This window comes from Schistocerca americana, chromosome 6 (genome assembly GCF_021461395.2).
Source record: "Schistocerca americana isolate TAMUIC-IGC-003095 chromosome 6, iqSchAmer2.1, whole genome shotgun sequence".
NCBI lineage: Eukaryota > Metazoa > Arthropoda > Insecta > Orthoptera > Acrididae > Schistocerca > Schistocerca americana.
In genome coordinates this window covers 361,755,850-361,768,971 of record NC_060124.1, presented here as the reverse complement: position 1 = coordinate 361,768,971, position 13,122 = coordinate 361,755,850, and the positions used below count along the sequence as shown (strand labels likewise).

Sequence of the window (13,122 nt, the reverse complement as noted above, 5' to 3'; positions counted from 1 at the left end):
TGTCCTGATAACGACATCCTCTTGAGTAGTCCCCGCCCGGAGATCCGAATGGGGGACTATTTTACCTCCGGAATATTTTACCCAAGAGGACGCCATCATCATGTAATCATACAGTAAAGCTGCATGCCCTCGGGAAAAATTACGGCTGTAGTTTCCCCTTGCTTTCAGCCGTTCGCAGTACCAGCACAGCAAGGCCGTTTTGGTTATTGTTACAAGGCCAGATCAGTCAATCATCCAGACTGTTGCCCTTGCAACTTCTGAAAAGGCTGCTGCCCCTCTTCAGGAACCACACGTTTGTCTGGCCTCTCAACAGATACCCCTCCGTTGTGGTTGCACCTACGGTACGGCTATCTGTATCGCTGAGGCACGCAAGCCTCCCCACCAACGGCAAGGTCCATGGTTCATGGGGGGGATGGCACTTACAACATTTTTTATTTCAAGTTTTCAGTCACAATTAGCTAAAAGCTTATTTACATATATGAGAAACAATAGTGACCTAAGACTGAGCCCTGTGAAACCCCATAAGTGATGTCTATTCAATCAGGAGAATCTTTTATGGTCAAATTTGTTGAATTATTAAGTGCAACAAGTATTACGGGATGTATTTCATCTTTCTGACTGAAACAAAAGCCTTTTTTAGACCAGAGACATTTCATTTTATTTTAAAGCATCTTCAGTGGTCACTGTAACTATTGTGTTTTTCCTAAATAATATTCATATTACAGTTGCAAAGACTGAATATATCCTGTATAACTTGTAAACCTGAGACTGTAGAAGAGAAGCCTAAAAGATAACTTGTATTAAGTACAACTATTATGATTACTCATATGTCAGTTATCGCTACATCTTGTCAACTACCAGAGTGGGGGTTTTAACATCATCAAAATATATTTTTATTATTACAGATTCATTATGATAGACTACCCTAATTTTTGTAGTTGAGCTTCACACTTAATCAGAATTATGACAGGAATAACCATGATATTAAAATAATTTTTGTCAACAGTAGTGTTGAGAGCAATGAGACAATTCCTACAGACATTTAATATTTCAAATGTTAATGTACTGTAACATACATATATGAGTATACTTCTGCTGATATTTTGTTCAAAGACAATACAGTGCAATACATTCACAAATCAAAAAATATGACTGACAATGTTCTAATGCAATCAACTAAGTGGTTCATGTTATTTTCTCTTTATCTTCCACATTAAAGAGAGGCTCTACCAAGCTATCATGCAGCTGTAAGTCTAGCAGTCTTGGGAAAAAAAAGAGAAGAAAGAAAGAAGAGGATACGAAGGAGAGTTTGACTTAATCAGGAACTTTACAGCAACACCAAATATCACTTCTAGTAGCTTATTACCTCAAATTGCTCTATCCCTGCCACAATGCTTCCTCTCTCTGCCGATCACCAGCTTCACACTTCTCCACACCTCTTACCATATTTTTATTTTTACCATCATAACCAGATTTTTACATTAATGTGTTAACGTTGCATCGGGCAGGTAAATAAATGTTTAATTGTATCAGAATGAAATATAATGGGAAAAAACATTAAAAAATTGAAAAAGGTCAAATGTTTTGACTAAATTAAGAAGTAAAATGAATTAGAGAAACATTTGACGTGCCTTTGCATGATGCTCAAAACCATGTGAAGCAAATGACGTGCTAGTTGAGAGTTTAAAATTCAATGTTCAACTTACAACCTTAGAAATTTAAAGAGTAGTAGAGGATATTTGGCTAGTGGATTATATAGACTGTGCAGTCTGCTGTTGTGTGGCTTTGACATGTTTACATCATCTATGACTGAAAGCATAAAAAAAGTTCCAGTAAGTTTTTAGTCATAAAAATTTTTCAGTAGAGAATCCTTCAAATATCAGGAAGGAGCAGGCACACTGCCAATCTACACCTCATTTCCAGTAAATAATTTTGAGTATCATTCAAAGGTGCATCAAATGTTTCTCTAATTTATTTTATTTCTTACTTTTAGACAAATCATTACACAAAAAATGACCATTTTTTTCTTTATTTTTAAGTTTTGCTCAGAAATTTGTTCTCAAAATGTCTTAAATGTAGAACTTGATTTGAAGGAAACCATTTCAAAAATCAAATTTAACACCAATGCAACATTCTTTACAAGAATAGCTATGCCCAGAACAGGCCAACTTTTTGATATGTCATTTCTGGTTCCCCAATTTTCTGTTCTTGAAATGTCCTGAATTAAGTACTTGGCGCAAAGAAAGCCCATTTGACAGTTAATATCAAACCAAAGCAACTTTTCAAGTGTGAAACAGCTAGTCCTCGAAAAGATGAACTTTCTGACACCTTATTTGCATTCCTTGTGTCTTCTGATTTCAAAATGTCTTAAATTTAGTTCTTGATTTGAAGGATACCTTTTTGACAGTTAAATATCACACCAGTGCATCTTTTTATGTGCATGATGGCTAGGCCTTGAAGAAATGAACTTTCTGACACTTCATTTACATAGGTGGGGCAGTTGTCATGAAATACCTCAATTTTTCCTCGAATCACTAGTTAAGTTTTTCATAATTACCTTGATTTCTTTCCAAAAATTAAATCTTTTTTTTGCAAAACTATACATCGCATTGGTCTACTTAATACCCCATTTGTCCATTTTCGACTCTGTTTGGCTTATGAAAATTCGAACAATATTTTCCCTCAAATAAAGTATTAATTTTTTCTTAATTACTCTGATTACTTTGAAGCATTTAAACACTTTTTTACGAAACTAGACCTTATGGTCTTCAATTTGAAACCCCATTTGCCTGATAATCCATTCGTCCATTTCCCACTCTTTGTTTATCTATAAAAATTCATACAAAAACCCATTTGTTTATAGAGGGTCATGTTTTCATTACATTCAAACATTTGACCAAAAACTGCACTGAGATAAAATACCTTCTGCCAATAGACAAGTGTAAATATGTCTATCGGCAGTACGGAATGTTGTCTCCCAGATATAAGTACTGGCCATACTTACTGTCTCTTTTAACTATTATAATTTAATGCTCAGTCCTTTCTTAATGACCTGATTATTTAATACCATTCAGGCAATGGTAATCTTGCCAAATAAGGAATTTGGAAGTATACAAACAATAGTGAAATACATAGTGATTAGAGAAATGTCAAAATAAACAGTAAAAATTTAAGACAACTTTTAAGAACATGTGGCTTCATTCAAAATCAATAAATGTTGCATACTATACCAATAAGTGATGCTGGGTTATCTCCAGTAAAGGCCACTACTTTGCAGTCAGTATTGAAGTCAAACCGTTCAACGAAATAGTTAGAAACCGGGCCCAACAAAGTGTAAGAGGGTACAGGCTCCCCCAACTTTTCAGAAAGACCAGGAGCACAGGCCTATAAAAATGAGCAGGTGATTTCTTGATAGTTATTTTTTGGGCACAGACCTTAGAACATTAACAAAATCAATGTTTGTGTTGGAGTTCAGGTTACTTTGTATCAAATTTTCACTGTTTGAAGTACAAAATGAAATTAAGTGTGCCTTAATAAATATTTCTAATATCTCACCTCAAGGCAAATTTTGGACCATTTCTTCTGTGTAATGTCCATTAGGTTCATACCAGAACCATCAGCATAGTCTATTGGAGCATAGTGACCCAGGAACAGTGAACATACAAAGCTGCTTACTACTGAGATTCTCTACAGAAAGCAAAACAGAGTTGTAGAGATGAGATATTTGTACATTTTTAACCAGACACATATTCATACTAGGTAGTATTTCATGAAATTATCACTATACTGATGTAAAACTGCTAACACTTTTTTTCAATTGTTTCCCATGAGTTTACAGGCAAATTTGGTGATGTGGTTCAGTCAAATTCATCACTTTTTTGTTAGTCAATCATCAACTCCAAGTACTCAATTGACCTCTAATGATCAGTTACTTCAGACTGAAATCTTTGTTTGTTTTAACCCACATTTTCATTTATTAAAAGTTAGTTCTTATGTACATAACAAATACATTTTGTTACTATATAAAATTACTTGACTTATTATCTGTCTCTTTTCTTACGTAATATTCTACTTGCACGTACTCACCCATTGATTCATGACTTCACTTTTGGTTTCCATTTTTGAGCTCCTAACATTTACTGAAAGTCTGAACAGTCTTTTATTTGCAACGAGATAACTTGTTGTGTGGGGGTAGCTTCTATGTGATAATACCGTCCAGATTCTTAAAACATGATGAATTATTTCATAATAATGCATGTAAACAATCTTAAGACTTCTTCAACAACTTCACAAATATATTACCTTCTACAAAATTTGATTGCAATTCATACTCCCCAAATCAAATGTCATCAGTTAATAAACACAATAACAACAGAGCACTGAATTTTAATTCTTCTAACTTTACAGAAAGTTTTGTTTTGGCATGTTTTTAGCTTTTCTGTCCTTGAGTCATCTGGTTTGATCAACTTACTATAAATGTGAGTTGCATTCAAATAGAATTGGCATCTGTGGGGAACTCTTGCTTCCCTTATGATACATTGAATAATACAGAAAACTGGTTTTCAGCTTCATTTAAAATTGTATGAAATATAAACTGAACCAAGCAATATGTCATTATGACATACTGTAATAAAACTGATTATGGTGAGATAAATATGCTAACTGATCTTGAATCATATGAAGTGAACGATTGTACCAAAGACATAAAATCCAAAAATCTCTACTACATGACTATGCGAAAATCTTTAAATGTCAATGCTTATAAATAATTATGAAATTACAATAATGATTATGGACTTCACAAAAAGGTAGACAATTAATTGTATTTTATTTATGAAATGTATGTTCCAATGATTGTTTTGCATACACACAGATCGATATATGATAGCAATTTCTTTGTTACATGTTGTTAGAGGTAAATCTTTGTTCTTTTGTTCAGATGGTTGTACGAGTTTAAAGTGAGAGGATGGAGAATGAGTTATGTGTGTTTTATTGATTTGCTTTGGCAAGTGAGATGACTTATAATATACGTAGATGATTATAGAAAGATAAACCACAGAAAGCAAATGCACAGCAAGCCATCAACACACAACAAAGAAGAGCATTAACAGAACTAGTTATTTAAATTTGACTATCCCTGCCACTCACTGCAGAGTCACTATCTCAACGTGGCAAGTGCTGTGAAAATGTGACTAGGCGCCTAAGTTACTAACTTACTCCAAACATTAATAAATCAAATTTGGGCAACAAGAGGGTGTAGATGGTCAGATTATGGTGATGTCATCCAGGATTTTCTGAAAGTGATATGTGAATACGGAGTTGGACTATTTTTCTTGTTGCAGATTAAAAGATGTAGTGAAATTTTTATGTGAACAATCAGCCAGATATGAACCACAACTGCAAACCAGCAACAATAGCAGCAGAAAGGAGTTTTAAGCACAAAGAAGAAAAGGATGAAAAATAAAAGGTAAGGTGAACAATTAACAATGTCAACATCCAACAACAAAGCTTAGTATTGGAATTTATTTATTTATTTTTTTTTTTTTTTTTTTTTTTTTTTTTTTTTTTTTTTTTTTTTTGGTGAAGTGTTTTGATGTATAATTACTAACAATGACAGGCAGTGAATCTGGAACACTAGGGAGTAATACTGACATGGGAGACTTAAATAGTGTAGTGAAACAAGAACAGGAAAATGTTAGTGATGAACATGTAAAACAGAAAAAGCTAATGGAGTACTTAAAACAAGATGATAATAATGACATAAGTACCATGCTGTAATTGTTAATAAATATGAGCAATGATAATAAGAATCAGTTCACAGAAACTGGTCATTAAATAGGAGCATTATTTGATTGTGTCAGTAAAAATATAGCCCAAATAAATGATATCAGCCAACAAATTGATAGATTAGATGTTCAAGTAGAATCTGTTGACCATAAATGAAAGAAGTTGAATGTAACTTTAATATTGAAATTAAAAATGTCACAGATGAGGTCACTGAAGGTAGGTAGAAAAACAAAATTGCTTTCGAAAATGTGAATGAGGAAATAAGTCCTGTGGACAAAAATGTAAATAATTGAATTTCGAAATTGGAAAGTAATGCTGACACCAAAGTGGCACTTGTTGAAAACAGTTTTGTTGAACAGATGAAAACAGGAGACAGCAAATTCGTAGAAAATGTGAAAGGTACCATGTTTTGCAACATTCCAGTGAAAAATTTTTCCAGTGAAGGTAGTTTACATACTGTAGATTTTCTGCAGCATTGCAGAGATAATTTTGTGTCTAGTGTGACTGATATTATGAAAATCAAGTTTGTTAAGAAGTTTCTGGAAGATGAAGCATTAAGCTGGACAAATCAGTATACCAATGATGACACAACCTATGAAGATTTTGAAAAACAATTTTTAGATAAATTATGGTCAGAGACTGAACAAGCTAGAATAAATAGTGAATTTCTCAATGGACCAAGTTACAGGGAAGGGCGTATTAGCATGAAACAGTTTTGCAAAAATGAGCCAAAAAAATTAGCACATTTGAGCAAACCTTTTGATGACCTGACCCAGATTGACGCTTTAAAAAGGAGGTCACTAGCTGAGATACAATGGTACCTAGTCTGTTGGCCAGATGACACAGTAGTCCATTTTTTGAAATATGTAGATAAATTAGATAGTTTTGGGGGGAAAAAACAGGGAAATACAACTACAATTGACACATAAATTTTGAAAGAGGTGTTAAAGTAAGTAAATCAGAACCGTGTTTCCTCTCCTCTCCTATGGTGGTGCTTGGTTCTTTGTTGTGAACTTCTTTGCTCCTAAGGGTTTCTTTTTTCCCATGTTTTTACTCTTTGGAGTGTTTGTTGTTGCTGTGAGTCATCTTTTGGATATTAAGGGAAGAAGACCACTATTCCTAAAAGGGTTGTGCTCTTGTTATAAAATTATATCCTAAGTCCATCCACAACAGGTTATGAGCCCAGGTTTGAATGCTTCAGGCTCTGGGAATTAAAGTATCCATTCATGAGACTATTTTTCCATTTACTAGGATATTTGTGAGACTGCAAAATTTTTGGAATGGCAGACACAGCGCTTCCATTGAGTGATGATATTAGTAAGACAAACATTTGCAAACTGTCAAGTAAAGATCAGTGGGAAACATAGAAATGGAAGATCCAATTTTGTTTAAAGGACCAACCTCTTTATTCTACTGTAGATGGTACACATCAGTGTCCATCATTAGTGGAAGGAGAAGAACCATCCGACACATATTGGTGCTGGCAACGGGCAGCTCATATCATTGGAACAGCGCTTGATGAGGAACCTGCTTTTTGTGTAAGAAAGAAGACTGACACAAAAGAAATTTGGGATACCCTTATGTCAGTACACGAACATTCTTCATTGCAGTGGCTAGATAAATTGTTCAATTGTTTCTTTGAAATGTCAAAAGATGATGTCATGTCTATAATATAACACATGTCGCTCCTTGCAAACATTTTCCCTGACTTGTGCAGTAAACTGAACAAAATTAATCCAAATGCAACTTTTCCCCTTTCACTGCTCCAACATCGCATTTTCAAAACATTATCAGTTTTACAGTTCGACCTGGTATTGTGTTCCTGAACCTGAGCAGACGACACAGCTTCTAATTGAGAATTTGCGTTTGATTGAGAATTCACTAGCGACATAGACAGCTGGTGCTTCCTACACAAAATCAAAATTGAATGAGCAACATCAAAAACATAAGAGATTTGCAACAGAGGGGAGTAAGTCAAAGAAGAAAAAAAGTTGTAAATGTCTATATTGCAAGAAAGCTGGACATATTATAGCAAACAGCTGAAAGCGCATAGCCGCAAAAGAAGCAAAAGCGACAGCTAACAACAATAATAATTCGAGTTCCAGTTTAAAAGTGAGCAACAAACCAAATACATTTCTAGCCACTAGCTTGTTATCACATGTTAATTTTGATAGTTCAGATTCTTGGATTTTGGACTCTGGCACAACACATCATATTCACCAAATAAACAGCATTTTGCTACATTTGAAAAGTTTCCGATTCCACAATGTATGCAGACAGCTGCCAAAAAAGTTATTTTTGCACATAGGACTGGCAATATCCATATTGAAATATTCATAAACAAAAGGTGGACACCTGTTTTGCTTTAAAATGTCTGGTATGTATGTGATGTCAGACACCATCTTTTTCTGTCCATCAAGCTACTCATTGTGGATATAATGTGACTTACAATAACAAAGGTGTTATCATTCAGTGACATAGTGAAGTAGTCGCAACAGGAAGACTAGGTGGTTCAGTATACATTATGAATATGTGAGTTTGTCCTCCAGGTTCATAATTAATGATTAACATAACAACTACAGAAGAACTACAGTGTTGGCATGAGAGACTCGGTCATCAAAATAAACGTCATGTACGAGATGTGCTCTCTTGTTTCAGTATTTCAGTTAAGTGCCCTGATACCACATCATCTTGTGATGGATGTGTTCTTGGCAAATCCCATTGTAAAACATTTAGCCATCGCAGAGATCGTCCACAAACTGTTGGTGAGCTGATCAATGCAGACGTTAATGGACCCATGTCTATTGACTCTATGAATGGTTTTCATTGCTATGCGAAATAAATCTGAAGTGGCTAACAATTTGAAAACATTTTTGAAGGAGTGTGATGCTATTGGTTATAAGGTAAAAGTATTTCGGTCTGACGGTGGAGGAGAGTTGAATTGTAAACTGGTAGCTACTGTTCTACGAGGCCATGGTATTGAGTTTCATCTTACATGTCCAGATACTCTTAAGCAAAATGGTGTTTCTGAACAAGCAAATGCCCATATAGTTGAATCAGCTCACTCAATGTTAACGTCCAGCAAGTTACCTAAATTGTTTTGGTCTCATGCATGTGACACAGCCATTTTTCTACTCAGTCGTTCTGGGAAGTCAAGTGTTGAAGGTAAAACATCTTCGAATTGTGGACGGGCAAGGTGTTTAACAGTTTTAACTATCTAAGAAAGTTTTGGATTAAAGTACTATGTTTATTTCCCAAAGAAATTTTGGTCTAAGTTTGACAAAAAGGCTATACCTGGTCATTTCATTGGCTATGTGAATGAGAAAGATGGTTACAAAGTGTGGATTCCATCAAAACATCGTGTGGTGACATCATGCAATGTTGATTTTCAATCAGAAAAGCTATGTACAACTGGAAATTCGATTGAATTGTAATTTAATTCTGTACCTGAAGAAACAGTAGATGATAGTGAATCTACTGTTGATCAGATTGAAACTAGTGACCAAGAATATTGGAATGAGTTACCAAATCAATGTCCAGTTCGCGAAACATACCCCCACTAAAATTTAGTGACTACAAATTAGGATACCAGTCTCACCACTCTCAAAAAGAAAATGCATTAGTTTGCCTGACAAAACCAATCCATGAAGAGCTTGCACCAAAGAACTTCAATGAAACTATGGAAACTAGTAATTCCAATGAATGGTTTAATGCAATGAAAGAAGAAATGAAGGCATTTGAAGAAAACTATACCTGAGACTTGGTAGAACTGCCTAATCAAAAACGTGTTATCGATAATCGATGGGTGCTTCATATTAAATATAAGCCTGATGGATCGATTGATTGATACCGTGCTCGCTTGGTTGTGCCCAGTATGTTTCAAAGTGCTGGACTTGATTATAATGAAACGTTTAGTCCAGTTGCTTGTTATGATGCCATTCATGCTGTAATAGCGATTGCAGCTGAAGAAAATCTGAAACTTGCTCAGTTCAACGTTAAGACTTCTTCATGAAATCGGAAGTGTTGGTCAGCCAGCCCATGCGCCATTGATCCAAACATGTGATAGTCAGAGGGAGCAACATCTGGAGAATATGGCAGGTGGGGTACGACTTCCCATTTTAACATTTCCAAGTACGTTTTGACCTCTTTTGCAATGTGGGGTTGAGCGTTGTCGTACTTCAAAATCACTTTATCATGCCTCTTGCTGTATTATGGTTGTTTGTCTTTTAATGCTCTCCTCAAATGCATTAATTGTGTTCAATAACAAGCACCTGTGATTGTTTCACTTGGTTTTTAACACCTCATAGTACACAACACCGAGCTGGTCCCACCAAATGCAGAGCATGATCTTGGAGCCGTGAATATTCAGTTTGGCCGTCGACGTGGAATCATGGCCGGGATACCCCCATGATTTTTGCATTTAGGGTTATTGTAATGAACCCATTTTTCATCCCTGGTCACAATGCGATGCAGAAATCCCTTCCGCTTTAGCCTCTGAAGCAACTGTTCAAAAAACACACAAACACCGTTCAACATCTCTTGGTTTTGGCTCACACAGGACTCAAGTTCCTTCTTTCTGAATCAAGCCCATAGCCTTGAGATGTTTTGAAATGGCTTGCTGTGTCACTCCCACTAATCGTGCCAATTCTCCTTGAGTTTGACGTCAGTCTTCACTCAGCAATGTCTCCAATTCTGCAACTTCGAAAACATTCTCTCTTCCACCACTATGTCGGTCTACGACATTAAAATCATCATTCTTGAAGTGTTGAAACAACTCACGACATGTTCTTTCACTACTAGCATCCTTACCATACATACTTGAGAGCATTCGATGAGACTCAGCCACTGTTTTCTTCATATTGAAACAAAACAGTAACACCTCCCACAAATGACACGAATTAGGCTCGTAAACTAACATTTTCAATCATGAACAACTTTATGATGCAGACACAAATCGACTAATGTTTGAATGAGGTTATGTTGACTGAGATCCAAGTTAACTGCCTGATGTCTGCGATCTGTTTTTTTCGACCGCTACTTACCGTTGTCACCACCTTTTGGCAAACGGCAGAAGCAAAGTTGTACACCTTGTAGTTCAACAGCAGATCTATGCATTTACATTCAACCAACCAAAGCAGAAAAATTGCTGATTGCTATTTATTTGATGATGGACTTATCACAGGAACAACTGAAAGTCCGGTGAATTCATTTTTAGATATGTTAAAGACTGATTTGAAAATAACAGTGGGTTCCTTAGACTCATTTTTAGGTATGCAAATATAGCAATGAGAGTCAGGCTCTACTCATCCAGATCTTGCTTATGTTGTTTCAAAAGTTGCTTGATCTATGGCTAAACCCACTTCTTCTGATTGGAATGTTGTAAAACATGTTTTCAGATATCTTCATAGTACTTCAGACTTAGGTCTCTTCTATACTTCATCCGGAAGTAAACTTTGTGCCTATGCTGATGCTGACTAAAACAAGATGATCAACAAATGATTTTGTTTCAATGATTGGTGATACGGATGTATCATGGACATCTCAACTGCAGAAATCAGTTGCACTATCCACCACTGAAGTGGAGTTCGTTGCTGCAAGTGAAGGGGCCAAGGAGTTAGTTTGGCTCAACAGACTGCTGTTGAAGATCAGTGGAAAAGAAACACGCCCATATTGTTCATTAACAATGCAAGTGCATGAACTCTATCAAAAAGGGGATATCAATGTAGAACATGTGTGTTCTGAAAATCAACATGGTGAAGTGTTTACAAAGCCTTTAAAATCAAACAAATTCAAAGCAATGTGTACCAAGATGGGACTTTGTAACTAATGTGTTTTGACCTCTTATTTTTGTTCAGTGCACCACGGTTTGATTTGGGGAGAAGTGTTAAAGTAAATAAATCAGAACTGTTTCCTCTCCTCTCCTACGGTGATGCTTGGTTATGTGTTGTGAATTTCTTTGCTCCTAAGAGTGTCTTTTTTCCATGTTTTTACTCTTTGAAGTGTTTGTTGTAGCTCTGAGTCATTTTTTAGATATTAAACGAAGAAGATCACCATTCCTAAAACTGTTGTGTTCTTGTTATAAAATTATATCCTAAGTTCATCCTCAACAAGAAGTAGTAATCAAAATTAGCACAGTAGTAATCACAACAGGAGGGAATATAGTAATAACAATTATCATAAGAAGGAACACACTAGGGTAAATGATAACAATTTTCATTCTGGAAAGCAACATAGTTGCAGCAAAAAGAGAAAGAAAAGAAAAAAAGTTAAATGTATCTGTTCCATAGAAAAAATGTTGCAGGAACAAAATGTTTTCTGCCATACGTAAATAAATATACAGTTACAGTTGTTCAAATATTTTTGTGCAAATGATTTAAATGTCCTAACTTACTATTTTTACTTGTGCTGTGTTACTTTCCTACAAGTTGTAAATAAGTCATGATTTGTATTTTATCATTTCTTTTCATGAGAAGTAATTAGTTTTTTTACAGCGTTATTTTCAATGTTTAGAGTAAGCTTTAAGTGCAAGACTCAAACAATTCCTGAGATTTTATTCAGTTCTTAATATAATTTCCTTTGTGATATATAATATGTTGAATGTCATAAAGCTGGATTTGGAATCTGTAATGTGGTAATGGGAAAATGAGTGTTATACTACTGTCATGATGTTTCTGTAAGGTGAGCTACTTACCCCCTCTCCCCTCCGCACCTTCTCTCCTACCCTCTGTCTAAACTGCAACACTTCACTGTCCGCCACTCACACCATACTATCCCTCCCCTTCCCTGCCCCAGCTTCTTCCTTACCCCCACCCAGTCATCACTCCCATCATGCACTGGTGCTGCTGCTCACAGTGTAGTTTCAGCTCTCTGAGACTGCAGATGTGTGTGCAAGTTGTGCTTGTGTGAGTGTGTGTGTGCGTGTGTGTGTGCATGTGTGTCTACTGCTGACAAAGGCCTTAATGGCCGAAAGCTATGATTGTGTGCATCTTTTAATTGTGCCTATCATGGCTCAGCATCTCCGCTATATGGTGAGTAGCAACTTTGCTTTTCTCGTAAAATATTACTATAGTCAGCCAGTGTTAGCAATACCAAAACATCTAGTGCTTTAGTGAATAAAAATGTGTATGGAAAATTAAAAAGTTAGCAGTTTACAAGCTATGTCAGTTCAGTTATTATTGTGGTGTCTTTGTGAGGGAAAGGCATAATGGAGAGTGTTGTTTTTCAGACCTATGTGAAGTTAATTATTAACATATTTTTCTTGGTTTATAACACATGTTGTATTATTATGAATAGAATACAGGAACTACAATGCAGAGCAATTTTTCTATTTGAGGT

At 35.6% G+C, this 13,122-nt stretch overlaps 1 protein-coding gene across 2 annotated transcripts in view; it reads right to left on the bottom strand.

Annotated features, from left to right (window-relative positions):
• Positions 1 to 13,122, bottom strand: part of LOC124619886 (xylulose kinase-like) — a 148,295-nt gene that overhangs the window by 57,679 nt on the left and 77,494 nt on the right. For both annotated transcript variants that reach the window (XM_047146514.1, XM_047146515.1), the window contains exons 6-7: positions 3,556 to 3,687; positions 3,231 to 3,384 (exon numbers count right to left, since the gene is read on the bottom strand). In XM_047146514.1, coding sequence (XP_047002470.1) covers positions 3,231 to 3,384; positions 3,556 to 3,687 — 286 coding nt within the window. The remainder of the gene's footprint in view (positions 1 to 3,230; positions 3,385 to 3,555; positions 3,688 to 13,122) is intronic.